Source organism: Gymnoscopelus microlampas, assembly GCF_963454915.1.
Source record: "Gymnoscopelus microlampas genome assembly, chromosome: 17".
Lineage (NCBI taxonomy): Eukaryota > Metazoa > Chordata > Actinopteri > Myctophiformes > Myctophidae > Gymnoscopelus > Gymnoscopelus microlampas.
The window spans coordinates 43,975,040-44,002,037 of NC_139954.1; the positions used below are offsets into that span (position 1 = coordinate 43,975,040).

Consider the following 26,998-nt stretch of genomic DNA (forward strand, 5'->3'; position numbering starts at 1 on the left):
ACCCACCCTCTGGAACCCACTCCCACCTCACATCAAAACTGCCCACCCTTGCCGTGTTCAAAACCTCCCTCAAAACCCACCTCTTCAGAACTGCTTTCCCCACCTAGCTGATCTCCTACCACCCTAGTCTCAACTTTTGTTTTATTCCCTGGGCCTTCTGTAGCCTTTTAACTTTTTATTCTCTGTATTTTCTTATTAAAGTTGTTTTGTTTTGATTGTGTTCTACTTAGTTTAGCTTTGTAAAGCGACTTTGAGTACTCAGAAAAGCGCTATATAAATTCCAGGTATTATTATTATTATAAATTGACACTTATTAGCCCGCGGACCCCCATTTCAAAAGATATGCCAGGGACCCCCTTAAGAGAAGATTTTTTACGGCTCTAGCAGTGATTCTCCATTTTAATTTCAAGGACCCCCAGTTTGACATACATTAGGGCTACAGACCCCCATTTAATGGCATTTCTATCACTTAGACCGCAATTTATATTGTAAAATCTATGTCAATTTAACTCTGAGAGTGTACAAATCAAACCAAATGGACCCGTTAGGGTCCATTTGGTTCCATTTGTACACCATTTTTTAGGTATTTGTACTTTACTGGAGTATTTCCAATTTTCAGTACTTTTACTTCTAATCCATTACATCTTAGAGGCAAATATTGTGCTTTTACTCCACTAGAATTATTTGAGAACTTTTGTTACTAGTTACTTTGTAGATTTTGAGTATTATTACAAAACCACTTCAGCCCTGTACACATTTCGGCCATTTGAAAATAGCCGATCTACAAGCTCACAATGCGTTGCGATGCAACACATTGTTAGCTTGTAGATCTGCTATTTTCAAAAGATTTTAATGCATTTTATGCACTTGAAAACTGCTTAATGAGTACAATGAGTATAATGAGTTTCTACTTTTGGTACTCTAAGTACATTTTGATACCAATACTTTTGTACTTTTAATCAAGTATATTTTGAATTCCAGACTTTTACTTGTAAAAGAGTATTTCTACATTGCAGTATTGATACTTTTACTTAAGTAAAACATTTTAGTACTTTTTCCACCACTGATAATACAGTATGCTGTGTGACAGAAGCGTAGTGTCCATTGGGTCAGTCGGGCGTTGGCCCCAGTCAATGGAGCTCTTGCCCAGCCTAGCTGCTGAAAGACAGAGGAGGAAAAAAAAATAAAACAATAGACACATTGGCAGACCCATTCGCACCTTTTACCAAGCTACAAAAGCTGCCGACTCGAGTACATCAATGGTCCAGTGTGTGACTTGTTAAGTACTATTAGTCTGGAGGTAGGCATAGGCTGCAGTCCAACAGAGAATGGATAATGGTCCTGGATTCATGAATTAAATTACAGCGGTGACGTGACTCGCGACTAGCTGTCGAGTCTGTCCGCGCGCGCGCATGCGTGCGTGCGTGCGTGTGTGTGTGTGTGTTTATGTGCGCGCCCGCTACAAAGTGACAAAGTCACAAGTTGACACGGAACCAGTAGATTATCAACACAGTATTATGCTGCTAGTAAAGGCTGGGAGAGTGTGTTGTTGTTACTGTTGTTTTATGGTCGTTTACTTTGAAACATTGTTTATATTTGGGAATCAACGGGACCACCGTGACATCGCGACACCCGTCTATCTCAAAGACACCCGACTTCATATTTTGAGGCCATTTAAGGTAAAAATAAGAATTCATAAATGAATTTAAAAAATACTATTATTGATTGGATTTGTGCTTATCAAAAATAATAATGAAGGCCAACATTATAAAGAGTTTTTTAATTCATGGGGGACCGTTAATGGGAATCAAATCCTAACACATTGGTTCTCAAAGTGGGGTCTGGGGGACCCCCAGGGGTCCTTTTAGGCGTTCCAGGGGGTCCCCAGCAAAAAAGTCTTACTGTGGCTATTTAAAAATAGCAGATATACAAGCTCACAGCGCGTCACTTCATGCCGCGATGCAAGCTTGTACATCTGCCATTTCTTTCATTTTAAAAATCATAAACAGTTTTGAATAATTTCTGGGGGTCCCTGGCACAAAACATTTTCAGATGGGGGTCCGCGGCCAAATGCATTATCTCTCTCTCTCTCTCTCTCTCTCTCTCTCTCTCTCTCTCTCTCTCTCTCTCTCTCTCTCTCTCTCTCTCTCTCTCTCTCTCTCTCTCTCTCTCTCTCTCTCTCTCTCTCTCTCTCTCTCTCTCTCTCTCTCTCTCTCTCTCTCTCTCTCTCTCTCTCTCTCTCTCTCAGGGGGAACAGCGTCCAGACAGAGAGGCTTCCTGGGCTGCCTCAGAACTCTGACCATCGGCGGCGTGACCTTTAACCTGGAGGAGCGTGCCAAGATGACCCCCGGAGTGAGCTCCGGTTGCCCCGGTTACTGCAGTGGCTCCAGCAGCCTGTGCTACAACAGAGGGAGGTGCATCGAGAAGAACAGCGGCTTCGTCTGTGACTGCTCCCAGTCTGCCTACGGGGGACCCTCCTGCAAAGAAGGTGGGTTTGATGACTGACTGAAAATAGCATTTCTACAAGCTCACAACGTTTTTTGAACGAGTTGTGAGCTTGTAGAATCTGCTGTTTTCACACAAAAAAAGTATATTTTTTTCTATCGATCGTCATCCCATGGAGACTTCAGTTCATGGATATTTTTTTTGTTTTTGTCGCATTCCTAAGCCAATAATTGATGACCAGTGGACCGGTAGGAGACACAAAGAGTCTCCTTTGTGTCTCCTACCGGAACCACTGCCTACCGGTCATCAATTATTGGCTTAGGAATGCGACAAAAACAAAAAAATATATCCATAAACTCAAGTCTCCATGGGATGAAAAAAAGTCATTTTGTGGGTGAACTATCCCTTTTAAAAACAGTATTAAATTGCTTTAGATTCTGATAGTACTCATTGCTATATGCTATATATGCTATAGAGAAAACAGAAAAATGCATTTTCCGGTCGGGATAACAATTTTATCCAATCAGGATAGAGAACTCAGACAGGATACAGATTTAAAAAAGTGAAATTGGAAGTGATGACACTAAGAAATGAAGACAAAATGTAAACTAACACTACAAAATGTAAGCTGATAAATGCAGGTACAGATGTGCCACTTCAAAACTTCACACGTTACTGTTCTTTCCCTGAAAGTGTCCTGAAAATGCATTTTTTCCTCCCTGTTCTGCCCTTAAAAAGGCACTGTTTTGCCCCTGAAAAGAAGTTGTCACTACACCCCCCCGTTTTTCCCTTCAACAGACATCCATATACATGAGAACAAAAGAATATGTGTTGAAGAAGGTGTCAGACTCATTATGAGGCGAAAGGTGATTTGAAGAGGTCCTTGACCAGTTGCTCAAATTAATTAGCATCATAAAAGCAGTGATCATCAAAATAATTCAGCATTTTAAATGCCCTTCTTTGTCCCTCTTATTGCCCTGGGAATCCCCTGAAAATGTACTGTCTTGGCGATGGCAGGACATTTGAAGTTTTGAAATGGCACATCTGTACTCTCTTCTGATTGGTTGAAAATGTGCAACCCAGCTTAAAATGTATTTTCTGTTTATTAAAGAGCTGGAGAGACATGGAGACCCATGTTACTGAACAAACACTCTATAGCAATGAATATAGTGCTTTAACCTTTTAACAAAAAAGTTTTGTTTCAACCCAAAAAAAATATCCCTTACCCAACTTTTAAGTTGTTAATTGTGTGCATATGGTTGACCCTCATATAAAGAAGTTGGCTGATGTCTCCATTTGTATTCAGAGCGCAGTGTCCTCCCTTTGCTACTGATTACTCACTGATTGCTGGAGGTGACCAGTGATGGACACTGGACAAAACACTCAACCCCAGTACACATACTCCTGGTCAAATATCACTCAACTGCAAGTAAATGTTGTCCAGTCAAATTTGACCTTGAGTTAAAGTACAGGATTACTTTGCTTATCAAAAATATGTAAAAGAGTATGCTTTTAAAAATACGTAAGTATTCAAAAGGACAATTACACAGTGAATATAATACTCAAAAATACTCAAGTAAATGTACTTTGTTACTGTCCACCACTGGGGGTGAAGTGTGGATTTGTATTCAGCGTGCATCCATGCTGCTCTTTGTGCTGGCTGATTGCTTAGATGTAATGCCACTGGAGTTGCAGTGATAAGCAAGACATGATGGCGTGATTGGCTGTTGATTTGACTCCAAAGTTCACCTGGAGTTGACATCTCTACGCTGTGTGTAAAAGGGTCATTCAGACAGCTGCAATTGTTCTCCGCAACGTTCTAAAGCTTAACCCATTAAGACCTGAAGCCGATTCTACAAATGTCTTCTAAATCCTAACAGTATTCTGAAGAAAACTTATGTTTCTATATCAGTGGTGCTCAAACTTTTTCATCTCAAGGACCCCCAGAATTATATGTATTTGGCCGCCAACCCCCATCTCAAAATATTTTGTTCCAGGGACCCCCCAGAATCAAAGATTGGAGTTAAAAATGTTCGCTTTAAGAATATATATATTCAAAGATTTGCACACGTTTTCACAATTTTTCAAAAATAGCAGATCTACAAGCTAGTACTGCAAATTGGAAATACTGCAGTAAAGTAAAGATACCTCAAATGTGTACTTAAGTACAATACTTGAGTACAACAAAGTAGTTACTTTCCGCCTAGCCTCTCCAAGCTTTTATTGTTTAGTTTTGATAAAAAAGAAAAGCCTGGACCAGCGCGTTGGTGTACCCGGTATGAGGAAGTGTTTCATTTCCCCAACCAACCAGAGTGCAGTGGGCGTCGCTCGTAATGTTGTGTTAACGGGGCGGGGGTTGACAGACAGATCGGTGAACCAATGGGATCAGGCGCAATCTCTCCGCGCCTCTATACACCCGCCCCTCTATACACGAAAACAGGAGCGTTGGAGCAGCCTACTTTCCGCCATTGAGTTAAAGTGGCTAATTAGCCAGCCTGATGTGGAAGTACTCCAGCCTCTACCTATTCTGCATCACTGCTGCATGGTGCGCAAAAAATTATTATGCAAGTATAGAACTATAATCTGCTAGTTTTATATTAATTAATGCATGTTAGATGATGTTTAGGATTTAATATAACGTGAACGATGCAGTTTGAATGTGGAGTTTCCACATAACCACATATATATACCGTATTTTCATTTCATAGAAAGTGTCAGGATATTTCTCAACAGAAAAAAAAAAACTAAGTCGTCTCACCAGCACAAACAAAAAGCTTTCATTGCATTCATAAAGAACTACGCACACACACACACACACACACACACACACACACACACACACACACACACACACACACACACACACACACACACACACACACACACACACACACACACGCACACGCACACACACACGCATGTGGAAGAGAGAACAGGCCAGTGTATGCATGATGAAGGGGAGCAGCATGTGACACGCACGTTGCCTCATCTCTCAAGATGAAGGGCCCGATGTTAAGAACAGTGATACTCAAAAAAAAAAAGGCGCGGCGTTTATGTTTGATGCCAGGAGGTGATCAAAGTGGGAGAGCGGGCCAGATGACAGATTGCGGTTTGCTGCTTGGCTCGTCTCTCTCTCGTCTGCCCAAGGAGGATCAAGCTTTCACTTTCACAATCATCCAGAGCTCCATTATCATGGTAGAATGCCTACCAGATATGTCACCACTCCCTCTGAAATACAATAGACTCTCTCCTCCTTTGATCCAATTGTCTCTGCTGCTGCTGCTCATCGCACAAAATGATTAGCCCTTTAAGACCGGGAACGCATCTGTGTCACTTTAGATTTCTTTGGCTATTGAAAAATAGCAGATCTACAAGCTTATAGCGCGGTGAGTGCCGCACTATAAGCTTGTAGATCTGCTATTCTTTTGGGGGAAAAAATAGTGAAAATGTCTGCAAATCTTTGAATATATATATATATATATATATATATATATATATATATATATATACATTTTTAACTCAAATCTTTGCTTCTGGGGGTCCCTTGAAGAAAATATTTTCAGATGGGGGTCCGCGGCCAAATACATATACTTTTGGGGGTCCTTGACATGAAAAAGCTTGAGAAACACTGATATGTATAGCAACATACAGTACGTTTCAAATACAAAAAAAAAACGTTTCAAATACAAACAAAAACCTGTTAGGATTTAGAAGACATTTGTAGAATCCGCCAGAAGCAAAGATTTGAGTTAAAAATGTATGCTTTAAAAATATATGTATTCAAAGATTTGCACACATTTTCCGGTGTTAAAAAAAAAAAATAGCAGATATACAAGCTCATAGCGCGGCACTCGGTGCCGTGCTATGAGCTTGTATATCTGCTATTTTTTAATAGCCAAAGAAATCTAAAAATGACAGAGACTATTTCCCGGTCTAAATGGGTTAACATGACTCTCTCTCGCTCTCTCTCTCTCTCTCTCTCTCTGCTCAAAACTAAGTGACATTTCAGGCAGTAAAACATAGCCGTTAGATCTTCCTCTTCTTGGTGTACCTCTGCACCGTGGTGGCAGAGCAGGTTTCCAGAGCTCCGTAACGCTGACGTTTTTAGCTGAAGAGGGACACTGGAGATGAACGTTGTTACGTGCCCGGGAAGCAGGTGCCACCCGTTCAAGAAGCGAAGGTCGCCACTCAGTGAAGCAATGAAGCGCTTCATCTTTTCAATATTAATGTTCACTGTTCAAAGTTCATTAAATGTTCAAACGCTCCTATTGGAGAGGAAAAAAAGACACACACAACTATGTGTGCACTCACTGATAGGCAATTACGGAGCAGTCCGGGCACACGCTTTAATAATAAGCCCTCCAGTTAACTAGGTACAGTACATTTACTTGAGTACTGTACTAAAGCAAAACAAAATTAGTAGCTGTACTTTACTTGAGTATTTGTATTTTTGGGTACTTAACTCCACTACTTTCAATACGAATTGTGTACCTTTGACTCAACTACATTTCTAGGAAAGAAAAAAGTGCATTGTGAGCTTGTAGATCTTCTATTTTCACTATTATTGCTATTTTGTTTTTATTAGATTTTGAAAACTAGATGAATGCAACCTTCAAAATTCCTTGCACCGATCAGAGCAATGGTCACAAAGTGTTGGCCATTTGAAGTGTTAAATGAAATGAAAAAGTTTGAAAACCACTGTAATATAGGATGACAACGCATAAAGAGAGAGAGAGAGAGAGAGAGAGAGAGAGAGAGAGAGAGAGAGAGAGAGAGAGAGAGAGAGAGAGGGGGGGGGGGGGCTGAACATAGCACAGAGATTTCTGTAGCTGCTGTCCATGGTTCTGAAGTAACTGTAGCTGCTGTCCATGGTTCTGAAGTAACTGTAGCTGCTGTCCATGGTGCTGAAGTAACTGTAGCTGCTGTCCATGGTTCTGAAGTAACTGTAGCTGCTGTCCATGGTGCTGAAGTAACTGTAGCTGCTGTCCATGGTTCTGAAGTAACTGTAGATGCTGTCCATGGTGCTGAAGTAACTGTAGTTGCTGTCCATGGTGCTGAAGTAACTGTAGCTGCTGTCCATGGTTCTTAAGTAACTGTAGCTGCTGTCCATGGTGCTGAAGTAACTGTAGCTGCTGTCCATGGTTCTGAAGTAACTGTGGCTGCTGTCCATGGTTCTGAAGTAACTTTAGCTGCTGTCCATGGTTCTGAATTAACCTCGCGTCACCAGACTTTCCACCTCAGAGGAAAGCCTGGTATTGGTTCTAAAACTAGCCGTGTGATCCGGTTTAGAAAAAAAAGCGGTTGGTTCCGGTTGGCGTCGCATTTTTTTTGTTCGCCGCGCGATGCCAATCGATTTGTTTTGTCTCGCTCGTCGCGCTACGACTTTTAGAATATAAGATGGAAATACCAAACGACCAAAAGAAACAAAACTTTTTTTTTTCAACATTTTTTATCCCACAATTTGTTTCACCCAGTGCCAATTGTCTATGTAATCCTGGGCGCTACACTCCCTCTGCCAGCCTAGGGAGAGCCGAGCTCATGCCTCCTTCAATGCATGAGAGCTAGCAAGCCGCTTCTTATCACCTGACAGGGGGGAGGTTCCCTGGTTAGACGTATAGCGCATGGAAGGAACACGTTATCCCTACCAGTTCCTTTCCCCTCCATCAGGCACCCTGCTGGCTGACCAGGGGGAGGCAGTAGAGAGACCAGGATTAAACAAGTTTTAAACTAGGGGAATCATTTTAGAGATGAACGGCGCTGGTGGTTGCAGTCACTGGTTTCCGGCCACCTGATGATGTAAAGTTATTTCCTCTCCGACCGGATCAGAAACCCGAAAATGGTATTTGATCCCAGGCTAGTTCTGAAGTAACTGTAGCTGTAGCTTGAGATTTTTCAAAAATAGCAGATCTACAAGCTCATAGTGCGGCACTCGGTGCCGCACTATGAGCTTGTAGGTCTACTATTTTTGAATAGCCAAAGTATAAAGCATGGATAAGGTGGTTGCAAAGATGCTTCCCCGGTTTGAATGGACTTAAATGCTAGCCTGGGTGCCAGCCTGCTTCGCTACGTTCGGCGGATTTTTTTTTCTCTCTGCGCTTCTCAGTCTGGAATGCCCCCGATTGACTCGTCTTGTAGAACTACACTGGAACTACATATGTTACGTTAGGCAACGTCGTTGCTGATTGGATGTTGTTCAAGCGAATGACGAATCAAAACGATCACACCGTTTTTTTTGTCGCACCCCGCACCACAGACCAATCAGAAGCCACGGTAGGTTTCGAACCTTGGCTGCTGTGTCCCGCCTCCTGGAGATAGGAGGCATTCCAGACTGAGAAGCGCAGAGAGAAAAAAAAATCCGCCGAACGTAGCGAAGCAGGCTGGCACCCAGGCTACTTAAATGCGGTCCATTTACCATTCCATTTACTCTGTCTGTCTCTCTCTCTCTCTCTCTCTCTCTCTCCCTGCCTGGCCCGGCGTGCACAGAGGTGTCGGTGTCCTTCGACAGAGAGTCCTCGGTGACCTACACCTTCCAGGAGCCCTTCTCGGTCATGCAGAACCGAAGCTCTCAGGCCTCCGGCGTGCCCAGAGACAGCGGCAGAGCCAGAGAGAACATGGCCTTCAGTTTCCTCACCGCCCAGAGTCCATCCATGCTGCTGACTGTCAGCACCTTCAGCCAGCAGTACATCGCTGTCATCCTGGCCAGGAACGGTACGCTACGTGCATGCGCACACGCACGCACGCACGCACACACACACACACACACACACACACACACACACACACACACACACACACATTTAGCACTTGGATGAAAATAGTTTCCCCCTCTACAGATGTGCCACTTCAAAACTTCACACGTTACTGTTCTTTCCCTGAAAGTGGCCTGAAAAGGCATTTTTTTCCTCCCTGTTCTACCCTGAAAAGGCACTGTTTTGCCCCTGAAAAGAAGTTGTCACTACACACCCCCGTTTTTCCCTTCAACAGACATCCATATACATGAGAACAAAAGAATGTGTGTTGAAGAAGGTGTCAGACTCATTGTGAGGCGAAAGGTGATTTGAAGAGGTCCTTGACCAGTTGCTCAAATTAATTAGCATCATAAAAGCAGTGATCATCAACATAATTCAGCATTTTAAATGCCCTTCTTTCTCCCTCTTATTGCCCTGGGAATCCCCTGAAAATGTACTGTCTTGGCGATGGCAGGACATGTGAAGTTTTGAAATGGCACATCTGTATGTTACCTGTAGCTATTCTCTGTGAATAAAATCTGTCCATCTGTCCATCCGTTGAGTCTTAGACCACAAACATTTCATAAAAAAATTGCTAAATCTTCTTATATTATTTTGAAATACTTGGTTTGATTAAAGTTTCCATTTTGAGAACATTTACACACATCAACTGAACTTTATTTTTATTTGACCACTTCAGCCCTATTCATTTTTTTTTTAAATATCGTATCTAATATTGTGAGCTTGTAGATCTGCTATTTTCATGCATCTTTGAAAACCTTTGTTCCACCTATAATGACACGCCCAAAATAGGGACACCAGATTGAAAGTGAAAGTGGTAAGCAAAATAAAAAATTATAATAATAATACTTTCAGGTACCGATGTCTTAAAAAAAAAAAGGCAAATAATGGCAGATTCATCCTCTAGTGCACACGCATCTGGCACTTGACAGAGAAAAGAAAAACGTACACTACACAGAGCTCCCAACACTGGTATTTGGACAGCTATACACATTGTTTTGATGTATTAACCCATTGAGACCTGAAGCCGATTCTACATGTCTCCTAAATCTCAACAGTATTCTGAAAAACGTATGTTTCTATATCAGTGGTGCTCAATCTTTTTCATGTCAAGGACCCCCAAAATGATATGTATTTGGCCGTGGACCCCCATCAAAATATGTTGTTCCAGGGACCCCCCCAGAAGCAACGATTTGAGTTAAAAATGTTCGCTTTAAAAATATATGTATTCAAAGATTTGCACACATTTTCACGATTTTTCAAAAATTGCAGATCTACAAGCTCGTAGCGCGGCACTCGGTGCCGCGCTATGAGCTTGTATATCTGCTATTTTTGAATAGCCAAAAATGTTAAATAATACTTTTTAGCTCAAATCTAAAAATGACACAGTTCCAGGTCTAATGGGTTAAGCTAGCTCGCAGAACTTTGGCACTGTGCTCTCAAGTGGAATGACAACTGCCAAATAGTAACCTTCAGGTTAAACTGTGCAGACAATCGGTCAGTCATTGATTTTTTTGGGGGGAGAGCAGTTTTTCAGCCACATTGCTTGAACAGAATATAGAGATTACAACCCCCCCGTTTTCCCTCCTGTGTTCAAGTTGTTCAATAACCAACATCACAAGACTGTATAGTTCCCAGCTCCCAGTGCTCCAACTGGCCTTTGCAAAAAAAGAATGTGTAGAAGTAGTCAATTCGTAAAGGTTAAAAAAGAGAAAATAAGAGAAAAGGAATAAGAAAAACGGACCAAGGTACAGAAGAATGACTTTCTGCACAGAGATTTTTTTTGCCACTACAGCGAATCAATGGCATAGGAAAACGACATACAGTAGGCTACTGCATGTGAAGCTTGGGCAAGCAGCTCAGACACATAGAAAAGAGATCATCGAAGCGTTGCTGCGTTCCTGATGTGTTTCAGCAGTCCAAACGCTTGCAGTCAATATCCAGTGCTGAAAGAATGACTACCGGAAACAAAACAAAAAATACAAAACGTATCAAAAATGTAGAATTAACCCATTAAGACCAGAGGCGATTCTTAAAAATGTTTTCTAAATCCTAACAGTTTTTTGAAAAAAATCCCCCCCTCCCAAAAAAAAAATCAAAAAAATAGCAGATCTACAAGCTCATAGCGCGGCACTCGGTGCCGCGCTATGAGCTTGTAGATCTGCTATTTTTGAATAGCCAAAGACATTTAAAGTGTCACAGATGCGTTACAGGTCCTAATGGGTTAAAAAAAGGGGAGGGGGGGGATAGGTGAAATAATAAGAGGTTTCTGACCGACTGCAACACTATAAAAGTGGATGTGTGGAAACTCAACATTCAACAATGTAGCTACAATTAATGTTTTCATCTAGCTTGAAATTAATGAATGGTAATTTATGAGTGACCCTTGGTCCCCCCCCCCACAAACCGTCAACATCCCTCTGTCACTTTGTTAAAGAGAACATAAGCCTTCCTGGCCTTGATTTTCAAAAGAAGAAAGCAAACTCTAAATGTTTTAGGACAAGCATAATTTATGTCTGACACAAAGGTGATGAGAGAGAGGATTCTGAGAAGGAATTCAATGCTCTGCCAGTGCTAATCGGCCTGGCGTACAATATGGTACTGTAAACAGGTGGCACCAATGCTACTAATTAAGGTTGGGTTCCATTCAGGTCAATCAGAGTCAGGGTGCTGCTATTGCGTGCGTGTTGGCTCACCGGAAAGGCTGACTGGAACAGAGCCTTAACCCAATAAGACCTGGAACTGTGTCATTTTTAGATTTGAGCTAAAAAGCATTATTTTACAATTTGGCTATTCAAAAATAGCAGATATACAAGCTCATAGCGCGGCACCGAGTGCCGCGCTATGAGCTTGTAGATCTGCTATTTTTCGAAAAATCGTGCAAATGTGTGCAAATCTTTGAATATATATATTTTTAAAGAGGACATTTTTAACTCAAATCTTTGCTTCTAGGGGTCCCTGGAACAAAATATTTTGATGGGGGTCCGCGGCCAAATACATATAATTGTGGGGGTCCTTGACATGAAAAAGATCGAGCACCACTGATATAGAAACATAGGTTTTTCAGAATACTGCTGAGATTTAGGAGACGGAGAATCGGAGAATCGGCTTCAGGTCTCAATGGGTTAATTAGTAGCATTGGTAACATCTGTGTTTACCCACTATGTCTCGCCAGTATGGCTACCGTGATAAAAGGCCTATTGTTCATTATTAAACAGAGATGAGAGGCACCAACTGTCGCCTGGGACCGTGACCAAATTATTAAATACCCCCGGATCCCTTCCAAAAAGAACAAAAAAAGGATGTATTAGTATAATCTCCTCACATGTCATCTCTCAAATAAGGGATGTTTTCATCCAGCCAATGAAAGAATAAATAAAGAACAGAGTGTAAGTCAAAGGATAATCTGTCAAACATATTCCTCAGGTTCAGCGATATACCCTGAGTGGTACAAAGGTTAATCTAACTAATGCAAATGCACATATTATGGAGATCAACATGCACTGATGTCAGACTCAACAGAAGAGGCCCTGTCAAATTCACATTTATGGATGATGATTATGATGATGATGATGATGATGATCACCAATGTGCGTATGTGTCCCCCTGGGTGCCTCTGATATGTAACCTGATCTGGACTCGCTCAGACAGTAGAGCTGCCCGCACCGCTGCGTGTGCGAACCAATCAGCGGCTGCTAGGGGCGGGATCATCCAATCACCTGTCAAGTAGCTTGACAAAAAAAAGGGACCGCCCCTTCATCGATTAATCTGTCAAACATATTCCTCAGGTTCAGCGATATACCCTGAGTGGTACAAAAGTTAATCTAACTAATGCAAATGCACATATTATGGAGATCAACATGCACTGATGTCAGACTCAACAGAAGAGGCCCTGTCAAATTCACATTTATGGATGATGATTATGATGATGATGATGATGATGATCACCAATGTGCGTATGTGTCCACCTGGGTGCCTCTGATATGTAACCTGATCTGGACTCGCTCAGACAGTAGAGCTGCCCGCACCGCTGCGTGTGCGAACCAATCAGCGGCTGCTAGGGGCGGGATCATCCAATCACCTGTCAAGTAGCTTGACAAAAAAAAGGGACCGCCCCTTCATCGATTGTGCTACCGAGGTCCCAGATGGAAGTAGCCTGTGAAATAAATGTGACGCAAGCTTCTTCCATCTGGCAGAGTCAGGTTATCTGATATGCCCATATATGGGAATATTGGTCATAGGTGTGAGGGTGGCACAGCAGCCAGAACCTCTTGTAAAAAAGATGTTGATTATGATTACTGTAAATACATTTTTGGGGGGAATGTACCAAATAGCCGATCTACAAGCTTACGACATATGTAGATTGGCTTGTAGTTTGCTACATTTATTTATTTATTTATGTGTGTGCGTGTGTGCATATGCTTCAAGAGTATTCGAATAAAACGAAAAACAGTAATCAATAGTTGCAACCCCGTTTAAAACCCGATTCCACGTTTGCCACCTTCGGCACTAGAAATGCATGCCAGAGGAAAGCGTCCTGTTTGAGTGAAGCCTCATTGCCCCCATGCCGCTGCCCTTCTGCACTCCTTTGTGTTTATATTGGCGCACGGGGTGAGTCAAGACTTTGTAAATATTGAAGGGTCGGCGGTACACCTCATCCACCATAATCTTCATCTACGGAGACCCTCAGCTCTTAGGCCACGCTCAAACACAACACAAGACCCCCGCGCCAACCGAGCTGAAATTGTAATATTGACTCAACTCCACTTGATAATGCAAAGCTTTCTGCCTCTCCGGGCTGTGTGTGTGGGAGGAACATGAGTGCATATTGACATACAGGAGCAAAGAGCTTCATGATAAATATTTATACATCTAAGGGGGGCGATCACTGGAGTTCAGATAAAATTATCTATTTATAAATAAGCGGTCACATTTTCATGGGTAATAATCCTTTATCCCATTTAGACCTGGAACGCATCTGTGTCACTTTTTCATTTGAGCTAAAAAAAAGCATTCTTTTACACTTTGGGCTATTCAAAAATAGCAGATATACAAGCTCGTAGCGCGGCACCGAGTGCCGCGCTACGAGCTTGTAGATCTGCTATTTTTTGAAAAATCGTGAAAATGTGTGCAAATCTTTGAATATATGTATTGTTTTAAAGCGAACATTTTTAACTCAAATCTTTGCTTCTGGGGGGTCCCTGGAACAAAATATTTTGAGATGGGGTCGGTGGCCAAATATCATTTTGGGTGGTCCTTCACATGAAAAAGTTTGAGCACCACTAATATAGAAACATACGTTTGTTTTTCAGAAAACTGTTGGGATTTAGAAAACATTTGTAGAATCGGGCTCAGGTCTTAGTGGGTTATCTTAGCAACTGCTGTCAATAGCAGTATTGTTTCAGCTGTTGTTATGGATTGATATGTGAGGTACACGCAGATATCTGAAATCACGGTTTATTCAGTAAGGCAAGATGCCGTTTTTTCATTTGGATTCAAGTCTGCGGCTTCCATATTGATCAGCGTTGCCTTTTGAGATGAGTCTCTGAGGTGCAATCCACAGTTGAATAGCACTATTCAAACGCAATGTGACGAATTCTGACAATGCACTCGTCGTGGCACATGAGTCATTCTCCAAAGGATTCTTTCTTGATGATGGTGGAATTTCTAACCCTTTAAGACCTAAGACGCATCGGTGTCATTTTAAGATTTCTTTGGGCTATTCAAAAATAGCAGATATACAAGCTCATAGCGCGGCACCGAGTGCCGCGCTACGAGCTTGTAGATCTGCTATTTTTTTGAAAAATCACGTTTTTTTTTTACAAAAATGTTAAAGCGATTTTTAAAGCAAACATGTTTTACACAAATCTTTGCTTCTACAAATGTCTTCTAAATCCTAACAAAAATCCTAAGAAAAAACATATGTTTTGCTATAATATCAGCGGTTTTCAAACTTTTTCATGTCAAGGACCCCCAAAATTATATATTTGACCATGGACGCCCATCTCAAAACATTTTGTTCCAGGGACCCCCAGAAGCAAAGATTTGAGTAAAAAATGTTCGCTTAAAAAAATATATATATATATATTCAAAGATTTGCACACATTTTCACGATTTTTCAAAAAGAGCAGATCTACAAGCTCGTAGCGCGGCACCGAGTGCTTGTAGATCTGCTATTTTTTAATAGCCCAAAGTGTGAAATAAGGCTTTTTTAGCTCAAATCAAAAAATGACACACAGATGCGTCCTCAGGTCTTACTGGGCTAATAGACGCCCTTTTCAAGGCCGTCTGTCTGGCTTCTTTTTCACGGATGTGTGTGTGTGTGTGTGTGTGTGTGTGTGTGGGTGTGTGTGTGTGTGTGTGTGTGTGTGTGTGTGTGTGTGTGTGTGTGTGTGTGTGTGTGTGTGTGCGTGTGTGTGACTTTGTCTCTTTGTGTGTCCAGGGAGTCTACAGATCTGGTATCGGCTCCACTGGGACATAAAGCCGGACGTGTTCAGCCCCGCCCCCGGCAGCCTGGCGGACGGAAGGCTCCACCGCGTCAGAATCCACCGAGAGGGACGAGACGTGTACGTCCAGGTGAGACCCCCCCCCCCCACCCCGAGGGACACGTTGTCTCCTGTATACGGACAGACGAGGTGGTAGGGGTGGAGGTTACACCGCAAAATATGGAGTGTTAGTTTAACCCATGAAGACCTGAGGCGATTCTTAAAAATGTTTTCTAAATCCTAATAATTTTTTGAAAAAAAATAAAAAAAAATGTTTTTCAAGATTTTTCAAAAATAGCAGATCTACAAGCTCATAGTGCGGCACTCGGTGCCGCGCTATGAGCTTGTATATCTGCTATTTTTTAATAGCCAAAGAAACCTAAAGTGACACAGATGCGTTCCAGGTCTTAATTAACCTGCTTTCAACCATTATAGGTTATAAAGTTTTCCAAACATTGCAGCCGTTTTCAATAATTGCAAAAATAGCAGATCTATAAGCTTGCTTATAGATCGACTATTTTTGCTATTTTCATCCCCTGGGTCGTAGAAGTCATTTCTCTACGGAGAATAATAACATTGGGTCATCTTAGAATCGTCTCATATAAGCATTGTGTTCCAAAAATAAACAAACCGTCTCTGCGATATTGTCAGGGAGGAGGTTCTGTATCATTTATGATAGTCAGTCACTCATATTTGATACGGTCCGTTTCTGGCGAAAATGTGACTAATTCGGCGGAAGTAACATTAGCGTTTTCTCACCATCAGTTGATGCTTCATATCCATAAGAGTCAAACCGCTGGGGTCATTTGTTTATTTTTGGAATACAGTTTCTTATTTGATGCAATATTAAACACGTCTATGGGAATTCAGAATGGGGGGGGAGGGAACCGCGACCCAGGTAGGATGCGTAAATTACGTCAGACTTGGGTGCTCTATTGGCAGCGTTTTTTTGGAATAGCTACTGCGAAGTGTTCTTCAGTTCCACCGGAAGAACAAGAGAGAATGACAACAACAACAAAAAAAGTGAGAATGACAAATTGAACAAAGGGCACAAAGTCTTCTCTGTGGTCTTCCTTGGATATATGTGCATTATGTGCATCGTGAGTCAACACCGCGTCCGGCTCAATATACCAGCACTTGATTCTCTGATCTCTATCGAGCTGAGCCGCGCATCCGAGCCAGTGGGTTAGCACGGAAGTATAGAGGAAGCGAAGCACTTAAAAGCTAGTCTACAACAGATACTATTTGTATGAAAGCAGGCCAGAACATAATACTCAATCTATAATGTATTGAAATGTGCTGGTGCCATGGGTTTGGATTTCTTGTAACCCGCTTATTATTTGATTACCTTCCACTCAACCAGATCGACCAGAACATCCACAGAAAGTATACCCTGTCATCGGATGCACAGTTGATCTTAATCAGATCCTTGACATTGGGCAAAGTCACGGGTAAGTCCTCTCGAGACGTTGAAGCGGACACGATTTAAGCTCTTTCCCCCCCGAAAAATTGGCTTGATTCGAGGTGTTATACAAACCTAAGCATGTTAGCTCCCGGAGGGAGGTGGGGGCTTTTACAGTAGTAATTTCCTTTGCGGGGAATCTCTGCCATTCTTTGCCAATTTTTCGCGCGCGCAAAGATTCACTCAGAAGTGATGGCCGTATTTTCGGAGAACTAATTCCTTTTATCGTCTTATTCTTCCATTACCATATAAACCTCTTTTTAATGCAGCGATTGAACAAAATTGGGTGAAACGTGAAGCTAATTGCGGAGAAATGAATTATTGTTTTTTTTACGCTCGCTAGTCTGCTAGCGAAGAGATATCGGTGCGCCCCTTTGCATGAAAAACACCCCCATTTCCTATGCTTGCAAAAAAAGAGGATGTGGTTTTAAAAATAATTGATATATTTATTTTCTATTTCTACTTGTGTGTTTGCAAACACTTCCGTGTGTGATCGATTCATCGTCCATGGATCTAACTACAGGAAGGGAGACTTTCGACGAGGAAGTCGTAGAGGCGGGATCCAAGGGTTTCATTGGCTGCCTGTCGTCGGTCGAGTTCAACCACGTGGCGCCGCTGAAGGCGGTGTTGCTGAATCGAGGGAGCTCGCCGGTCAACACCCGCGGGCCGCTGGTCCAGTCCAATTGCGGGGCACTGGCCGACTCAACGACCCCACACACTTTCTCAGGTGCATTTGGTGGACATTACAGTAATGAAGTACATTTCCTTGAGTACTGTACTTGAGTAAATGATTTAACCCAGGGGTCTTCAACAGGGGGTCCGGGACCCCTAGGGGGTCCTCAGAACTACTATAGGGGGTCCGCCAAATCTTTGTGTGATATGATTTCGTTTTTTTTACATTAACCACTTGAACCCTAGAATTCCTTTTCTGAGGGGAACATTAGCCGAAAATAGCAGATCTACAAGCTCTCAACTTGTAGATCGGCAATTTTTGGCAAAGAGGTATAGGTGTAGAGGGAAAAAAGAGCAGACTAAGTAAAAAACAAAACTTTCATCTGAAACACAATGTTATACAATATAGAGGGGGTCCCTGCTTCATTTCTCTCTCAGCTAGGGGGTCCCTGGCCTGAAAACGTTGAAGAGCCCTGATTTAACCCAGGCTATTTGAAAATAGCCGATCTACAAGCTCACAACGCGTCGCGATGTGACGCGCTGTGAGCTTGTAGATCGGCTATTTTCAAACATTTTAGTACTTTTGCTTTTGGTACTTTTTGGTACATTTTGATACCAATACTTTTGTACTTTTACTCAAGCACATTTAGAATTCCAGACTTTTACTTGTAACAGAGTACTTCTAAATTGCCGTATTGATACTTTTACTTAAGTAAAACATTTGAGTACTTTTTCCACCACTGATTGCAGCCCTTGCCAGGGGTTTTACTAACCTCTCAAGACCCACAGAACATTTCGCTCCATGGCGATGTACACGCAGAGTGTCTCAAAGGAAAGACTAGACTCTACTTTCCTCTGAGAAAAAAAAGTTTGTCAGCGTGATGTTCCGTTCTTTAGTTATTGGCAGTTGAATATAGCTCGTTTTCACCTAAAACGCTGTTTTTGGAACAGAAAGTAGAGCATTTTTTATGTTTATAAATCCTATAATATTAAACTATACCGGCTTGATTTGGTTGTGATCACGTGATTTCTTCGGAACTACTAGGATTACTCACAGGTCTGCGGAAGAGCGCCCTCTATCGTAAACACTGAAAATACCACATGACGTACACGCCACGTCAATGGCGGTCTGCGCCATTGGCGTGGTCTGTGGTCTCTCCATGTCTCCTAAATCCCAACAGTATTCTGAAAAATGTATGTTTCTATATCAGTGGTTCTCAAACTTTTTTCATGTCAAGGAACCAATGATATGTACAGTATTTGGCCTCAAAATATGTTGTTCCAGGGACCCCCCAGAAGCAAAGATTTGAGTTAAAAATGTTCGCTTTAAAAGAATATATTCAAAGATTTGCACACATTTTCACAATAAAAAAAAAATACAGATCTACAAGTAGCTCGTAGCACTCGGTGCCGCGCTAAGAGCTTGTATATCTGCTATTTGAATAGCCAAAGTGTAAAATAATGCTTTTTGGCTCAAATCTAAAAATGACACAGATGCGTCCCAGGTCTTAATGGCTTAAATCAGTAGTTCTCAAATGTTTTCAGGCCGCGGACCCCCAACTGTCTGAAAATGTTTGTGCCAATCTATTCTTTGACTCAAGCACTGGGGGATGAGTACTTTGTCCACAACAGGTCATTGCCGAACACAGTTTGCTGGCACGATGGCGTTTTGAGCCCGCCGAACAAACGAACAAACAAACAAACAAACAAAATAAATAAATCCCCTTCCATTTCCCGCCTTTTATCCATTTGCTTTTCCCTGTCGCAGCCTATCTGCTCAACATAGGAGAGCCACTGCGGCACTCTATGACTCGATTAACCCATTAACACATTGCCTGCCAGAGTTTTTTCAGATTTTTTGCTGTTGTCTGCCAGGGTTTTGCCATGATTTTGGTACCTGTTCGCGTAGCCACAGATTTTTTTCCTCCAGTATGATTGATCCCCAGATGGTTTCTAATCACAGATGAGATTCAGGTGTGGTTTCACAAATGTCAACGAGGTCATTTTGACCTCGTTGACATGTGTTGTTTGATGTTTCAATATAGCTCAAAACCAGTAGTTTTAAACCAAAAAACAAAGTGAATTGTTTGTCCGTTTGAATTTTAACATTGAAGTGAATGGAGCAGCAAATCTTCGAACATTTTTAGCTCCTAATCTGTTCGTAATTCGACAAGGGTTGAAATTATAAAAAAATTAAAAAAAAAAAAAAAAAAAAAAATTGAAAATCTTTTTTTTTTTTTTCCTTTTTTTCCATGACGTATATATACGTCTTTGGCGGACAACAGCTGATAATTAAAAGACGTATATATACGTCATTGGCAGCCATTGTGTTAAGACCGGGAACACATCTGTCATTTTAACATTTCTTTGGGCTATTTTTGAAAAATCGTGAACATTTGTGTCAAGGACCCCCAAAATTATATGTATTTGGCCGCGGACCCCCATCTGAAAATATTTTGTTCCAGGGACCCCCCCAGAAGAAAAGATTGAGTTACAAATGTTCGCTTTAAAGACATATATATATATATATTAAAAGATTTGCACAGACGTTCACGATTTAAAAAAAAAATAGCAGATCTACAAGGGCTACGAGCTTGTATATCTGCTATTTTTGAATAACCAAAAAAAATAATGACACAGATGCGTTCCCGGTCTTAACGGGTTAAGGGTGTTTGCAGTCCCGCCTATAGCTTTGGGCACAATTATTACATTTCAGCCATAAATCAGGGGACGAGTTGAAACAACAATAGCTTTTCCAACAACAATACCTTCCAGCGTAAATGGGATGTTTTGTTTATCATTGTTCTGGCAGAAACATGAAATGGCTTATCATGTGCGGGCGAGCGGCTCCCATTGAGAACAACAACAACGTCCCCAGTTGCGCGGCTCATTCACTCATTACTGAAAGTTAATGAAATAGCCTTGTGTCTCCTCTCCCCCCCCCCCCCCACCTCCAGATCAGCCTGCAAAGGCGAACAGCGATAAGGAGCGGCACGTCGTTGATACCCGCAATGATTCCGCCGTAATAGGAGGTCTGTTTCCCTTCTTTTTCTTTTTTGTACGCTTTCCTGCTAATTCTTTGTTCTGCTGTTAATTTGGTTTTCATTTAACCCATTAAGACCGGGAACGCACCTGGTTCATTTTAAGATTTATTTGGCTATTAAAATAAATAGCAGATCTACAAGCTCATAGTGCGGCACCGCGGCACTATGAGCTTGCTATTTTCTTTGTAATTGTGGACAATTTGTGCACATTTTTGAATATATATATATATATATATATATATATATATATATATATATATATATATATATATATATGTTTTAAAGCAATTTTTTTCTACTCCGATCTGTGCTTCTGGGGGGTCCCTGGAACAACATATTTTGAGATGGGGGTCCGCCGCCAAATACATATCATTTTGGGGGGTCCTTGACATGGAAAAGTTGGAGCACCACTGATCTAGCAACATACTGTTAGGATTTAGAAAACATTTGTAGATTATGTATTTGTCCGCGGACCCCCATCTCAAAATGTTTTGTTCCAGGGACCCCCACTAGAAGCAGAGATTTGAGTTACAAATGTTCGCTTTAAAAATATATAATCAAAGATTTACACACATTTTCAAGATTTTTCAAAAATAGCAGATCTTCAAGCTCGTAGCGCGGCACTCAGTGCCGCGCTATGAGCTTGTAGATCTGCTATTTTTGAATAGCCCAAAGAAATCTTAAAATGACACACAGGTGCGTTCCCGGATTGATTGGGTTAATGAGCTCCAGCTGTCTGTTATTTGTCTTTGTCTCTCTCATCTCTACTTCAATACAAAGCCTGGATGTTGTACTGCGGCGTACGTACTGCCGTGCTGGAAATAATAGCTGATCTACACTCTGGTGGAGCTGCCATTTTAAGCACACGGGGGGAGCATAAATAAAAGCCTTTAGTTCACACATTATTTCACATTAAACACTTGAAAACCCTATACGGGTTGACCGGGAGTCCCTCAGGTGTCTATACTAGTGTATTTTCTGTTTTTTTCTGTTATTGTGGGGAAAGCTTTTGCAGAAAGTAGCCGATCGACAAGCTTACAACGCGTTGCGTTAAGTGAACTTGTCGATCTGCTATTTTCTGCAAAAAGCTTTCCCCACAATACGTATGCAGGGGTTTAAGTGGCTAAAAAAATACATTTTTTTCTATGGATTAGTCACCCCATGGAGACTTGAATTCATATAATTTTTCCTAAGCCAGTAATTTGATGACCAGCGGACCGGTTGGCATCGGCTCCGGCAGCGGTTCCGGTAGGAGACACAAAGAGTCTCCTTTGTGTCTCCTACCGGAACCGCTGCCGGTCATCATTAACCAATAATTGGCTTTTTAGGAATGCGACAAAAACAAAAAAAATCTCCATGAATACAAGTCTCTATGGGGTGACTAATCCATAGGAAAAAAAGTCATTTTGGGGGTGAACTATCCCTTTAATGGCGGAATCAGGTTTTCTCTCCATTACAGAATATGCCATTTCATTTTTTGGGGGGTGAAATTATCTGTATTAACATTGATTTTACAACAAAACGGGAGCATATGGAAGCCCATATTTGCACTACTGAACACAAATAAAAAAGAGGTCTGAATTGGGAGGGATTTCTACTTCCAGTTTTGCCTGTTTACCTCATCATTTTGAGTTACTTTTCCCCATTTGCAATTCAGGCATTTAGCAGACGCTGTTATCCACTACTTACAAAGTGCAAGATCAGAGCAACAACGGGGTGTAATTAGGCTAACTGTGATAACAGGTGGAAATTAAAACTAGCATCTGGCTAAATAACATATTATCTAAAAGATCAGACTTGCTGTAGCATCTGTGGACGAGCAAACATCTTACAGCTATCTAAATAATGTACAGCGCATATGTGCACATCAATCAATATACATCTGCATATCGGATAACATAACTAGCATCTATCTGAATAGGCAATGAGTACTGTACTGATACGAGGAGTACGAGGAGTGCTCTGAGGGGATTATTCTCACAACTGAAACTTATATTCTCATAATTGCAACATTACAATATAATGTTCTCGTGTATTATCTCACAGTTGGGACTTCAACTCACAGCATTTGGGGTTTTATTCTTGCAAATCCGATTTTTTGTATATTATGCTGTTTTTCTTTCACATCACAACCCGTGCTTTCTTATTAAAGCTGCACTCATGTAACTTTGCTCTTCTACCCCGGATTTAAAGCTTCTTTTTTTTTTTTACCGTTGAGCTAATTGAGCCTGCCTGCTTGCTCAGGGGAGAAATTGAATCTTGACCATCAGGTCAAAATTCGTGTCTAGGTGAGACATGACCTTTGACACAACCTAAATGTCCCAATAGAAGAGCAGGGAGACAAAATACAACCACCAATTGTATAAGTTATGCAAGGGATAATTGACGGCAATCCGGTCATTGTTGAGAAATAAACCCTGAGAGGATGATTAGATCCCGACGCGAAGCGGAGGGGTCTGTAGGAGCCATAATGTGACTTTTGTCTCGTGTTTTATTATTATTGATATTAGGTATTTCACATTGATTGACAGATTAGTATTAGTAGGTGGTGGGCGTGATCACCGGAGCTGGGGCGCTGCCACACTAATAACAGTCATGGCGTTCACCTGGGCACTATAGTGTGGAGATTTGGACTTGATTTGGACCGAGAGGGGGTGAGCGTGGGAGCTAACATTTTCTGTTGACCGTAACGTATCATAAACGCTAACACCGTAACATCCACGGTAGTATAATAGTTAGTGCTGGGAACTGTTGTAACTTAACGTTTGGTGACTAGTAAATGGTCAAAGGCAAGGATAGGAGTGGACCTGAGTTATTGTGCGTGCATGTCATACAAGTTCCATGTTTAGCTCCTTGCGGCTTTTTGGACAGCATATATACAGCCACAATAGGGTCTTTATCATCCTGAATGCAAGGACGGTGCGTCAGTGCAACGTGTCACCTCTGAAAACAACAGGATCAAATAGAATCGATTTCCGGTTACTGCATTGTCTATTTCTCGCTTCATACAGAATGTTTTCAAAAAACATTCTTGAGATGTTCAATGTTTAGCTGTAAATGACATTGTGCGTTTGTTTACATGGCTGCCATGTTGGATATAGCAAAAAATCAAACAGCGCAGCAGGTGCTCTGAGTATTAATTAGACAGCGGTCTGTTATTGAGCTCAGCGGTCATTATTATGAAATAAAACACAGCTGAATTCAGTGATTGACCAGATCAGAATCAAGCATCAAACCAAGCCGTGTAATAAATTGTATTAACATGCTCCACCATACAAGATTGGACAAAATTACATTTTATTAATTTAAAAAAAAGTTACGTAGTGCCGCTTTAAATTAAAAAAAAAGTGTACTCAATGCTGGGAATTAGTTTCCATAGAAACATGTCAAGTGATAATTACCCATTATGTGCGGTATAGAAACTCCACTCACAGCCATTAGCCATTTATAGAGGGTGACCTATAGCGCCGCTTTGATCTGCTAATATGTGTGTGTGGCCCTGGCTCACACATATGAGCATGTCTATATGAGCATTGACACATGGCATAATGTACTGTATAAGCCAGTTTAGACCACAGCCAATGGTGCAAAGAGTGTTTTAGTATTGTACTAGAAATTGGGTATTGTATTATTAACCACTTGGGTGTCCCTATTTTGAGCATATCATTATAGGGGAAACTTTCAACAACAAAAAAACAAAACAAAAAATCAAACTATGTTTTTTTTCTTTTGTTTTTACCACTTCCAAAAATTACAGATCTACAAGCTCACAACCCGTCTGGTAGATTGGTTATTTCCACTATTTGTCATACAATAAAGTAGCCTATTAGGGCTTAAGTGAAAACAAGTGCAATATGATACAGTACTATTCAAAAGTGCTATTCATCTCCCAAGAGGTTGGTTTTGGGGGGCAGTTATATGGCCAGTAGGCTGCACCAGTGCTCCCGTTTTCTGACCTAAAGGGGCGGGTTTAACATCTCCGGCGAGAGAATGCGTGTGATCCCATTGGTTCACCGATCTGTCCGTCAGCACCCGCCCTGTCAACACAACATTACGAGCAACGCCCACTGCACTCTTCTGGTTGGTTGGGGAAATGAAACACTTCCTATATCGGGTACACCGACGCGCTGGTCCAGGCTTTTATTTTTTAGCAAAACTAAACAATAAAAGCCTGGAGATCGAGGCTACATGGCGAGCATTCAGGGTTCTGATGGTTTGGGGGGTGGGAATTGGGGGGGTGCTTCCCCCTGAGCTCTTGAACCTCCTACCAGATGGCAGGAGTTCAAAGAGATGGTGGGAAGGGTGGGAGGAGTCAGTCATTATGCTCATGGCCTTCCTGACACATGGGTCTGTGTATTATGTCAGATATGGGGCACCCCCCCATATCTGACATAATACACAGACCCATGTGGGGGGGGGGGGGGACCTCTGATCTTTGCTGCTTTCACTATCCTCTGTAGGGACTTGCGGTCGGCATCAGTACAGTTCCCATTAGGCATGTAACCATTCACTCAACTCACAATACCATTCGATCACAATCACGATATTTTCACGGTATTTTCTTCCCTCTCTTTCTTTTTTACACAATACTGTGTTTTCTCTCATCTTCTTTTCAATACAGTAGCAATTCTACCAAATGACTGAAAACTCTTTATCAATTCTCTTCCTGTATTTCCTTTTCCACATGTCTTTGTCAGTGACATCACTGACGGATCCTTGGTATCTTTATAACCAGCCTCGAACATAATGGCGTACTACGTCCGTGTTACTCCGTGTTGCATAACAGTGACATCACCGTCACTACAAGCTGTATTTTCATTTTTTCACGCTCGTGCGTAGAGTAATATGTCACTCTGCAAGTTTAACTACAGTTTTCCACCTGTCCAATTTTTTCTTCTGGCTATTTTTTTTGCGTCGCGATTAATTTTTTATTAAATCGATTTAAATCGTCACCATTTTGAATGAATTTAAATCGATTTACAATAAATGGTAACACGTCTAGTTCCCATACCAGACAGTGAAGCAGTACGTCAGGATGCTCTCAATGGTTCCTCTATAGAATGATGTCATAATGATGTCATAACAGTACATGAGCTAAACTGTAGGGCTTTTCAGGATTCAAATTCAAAAAGAGCAAAAGTAGCAGATCTACAACAAGCTGGGAACGCTCAAGCTTGCATATCTGCTACTTTGGAGGCTTTTGTGTGACGCTGTAGTATGATACAAGTAGGGCGATAATTTACAAAAAAACACAGAGAATTAGAATAGCGGCAGTGACTCAGGGGTAGAGTGGCCGGGTAGAGTGAACTGGGAAACCGCAAGGTTCCCAGTTCAATCCCGGGCTGGGGCGCTCCCCTAGAGTTAGTGTCGAAGTGTTCTTGGTCTTGAGCAAGACGCTGAACCCCTAATTGCTCCCGGTGAGCAGGTTGGTGCCTTGCATGGTTTCCTCCGCCATCGGTGTATGAATGTCTGTGTGAATGGGTTAATGGCACAATCAATGTAAAGCGATTTGGATAAAAGCGCTATATAAATGCACCATTTACCATTTCAGTGATGTTGCTAGGTTTTCAATGTAATGGGTCCTGGGATGCAAGGGTGGTCTTTTAGATGGGTCCCAGGGACATTTTATGGGTCCCACAAAAATGCACAGCGTTTAACTCGTGTTTCATCTTATATGGTTATATTCATGCAGAATATGTATCTGAAAGAAAAGTACACAATTCCAAATCCGACAACTAGTACTTGTAGTACTTGATTTTTTTTTTACATTAACCACTTGAATCCTAGTATCCATTTTCTGAGGAGAACTTTAGCCAAAAAGAGCAGATCTACAAGCTCACACTTTTGAGCTTGTAGATCGGCTATTTTTGGAGTTAGGTGTGTAAAGGGAAAAAAGAGCAGCAAAAGGTTATCTGAAACACAATTTTATACAATATAGAGGGGGTCCCTGCTTCATCTCTCTCTCAACTAGGGGGTCCTTGGCCTGAAAACACTGAAGACCCCTGCTCTACAGGGAATTATTTGATATCTGGCTGCACGGAAAGACACAAGAATCACAGCTGCCATTAATTAGTGCTGTTCAGTGTTGATTGCCTAGTGGTCAAATTGGGGTCAACGAGCCATCGTTAACTTGCTTTGAAG

At 41.6% G+C, this 26,998-nt stretch overlaps 1 protein-coding gene across 1 annotated transcript in view; it reads left to right on the plus strand.

Moving 5' to 3' along the window:
* Nucleotides 1-26,998, plus strand: part of LOC311064464 (contactin-associated protein-like 5) — a gene marked incomplete at both ends in the record, with an annotated part of 145,723 nt that overhangs the window by 118,101 nt on the left and 624 nt on the right. The window contains 6 exon segments of the mRNA XM_084084294.1: nucleotides 2,249-2,488; nucleotides 8,929-9,153; nucleotides 15,637-15,770; nucleotides 17,043-17,130; nucleotides 17,665-17,868; nucleotides 20,771-20,845. Coding sequence (XP_083940420.1) covers nucleotides 2,249-2,488; nucleotides 8,929-9,153; nucleotides 15,637-15,770; nucleotides 17,043-17,130; nucleotides 17,665-17,868; nucleotides 20,771-20,845 — 966 coding nt within the window.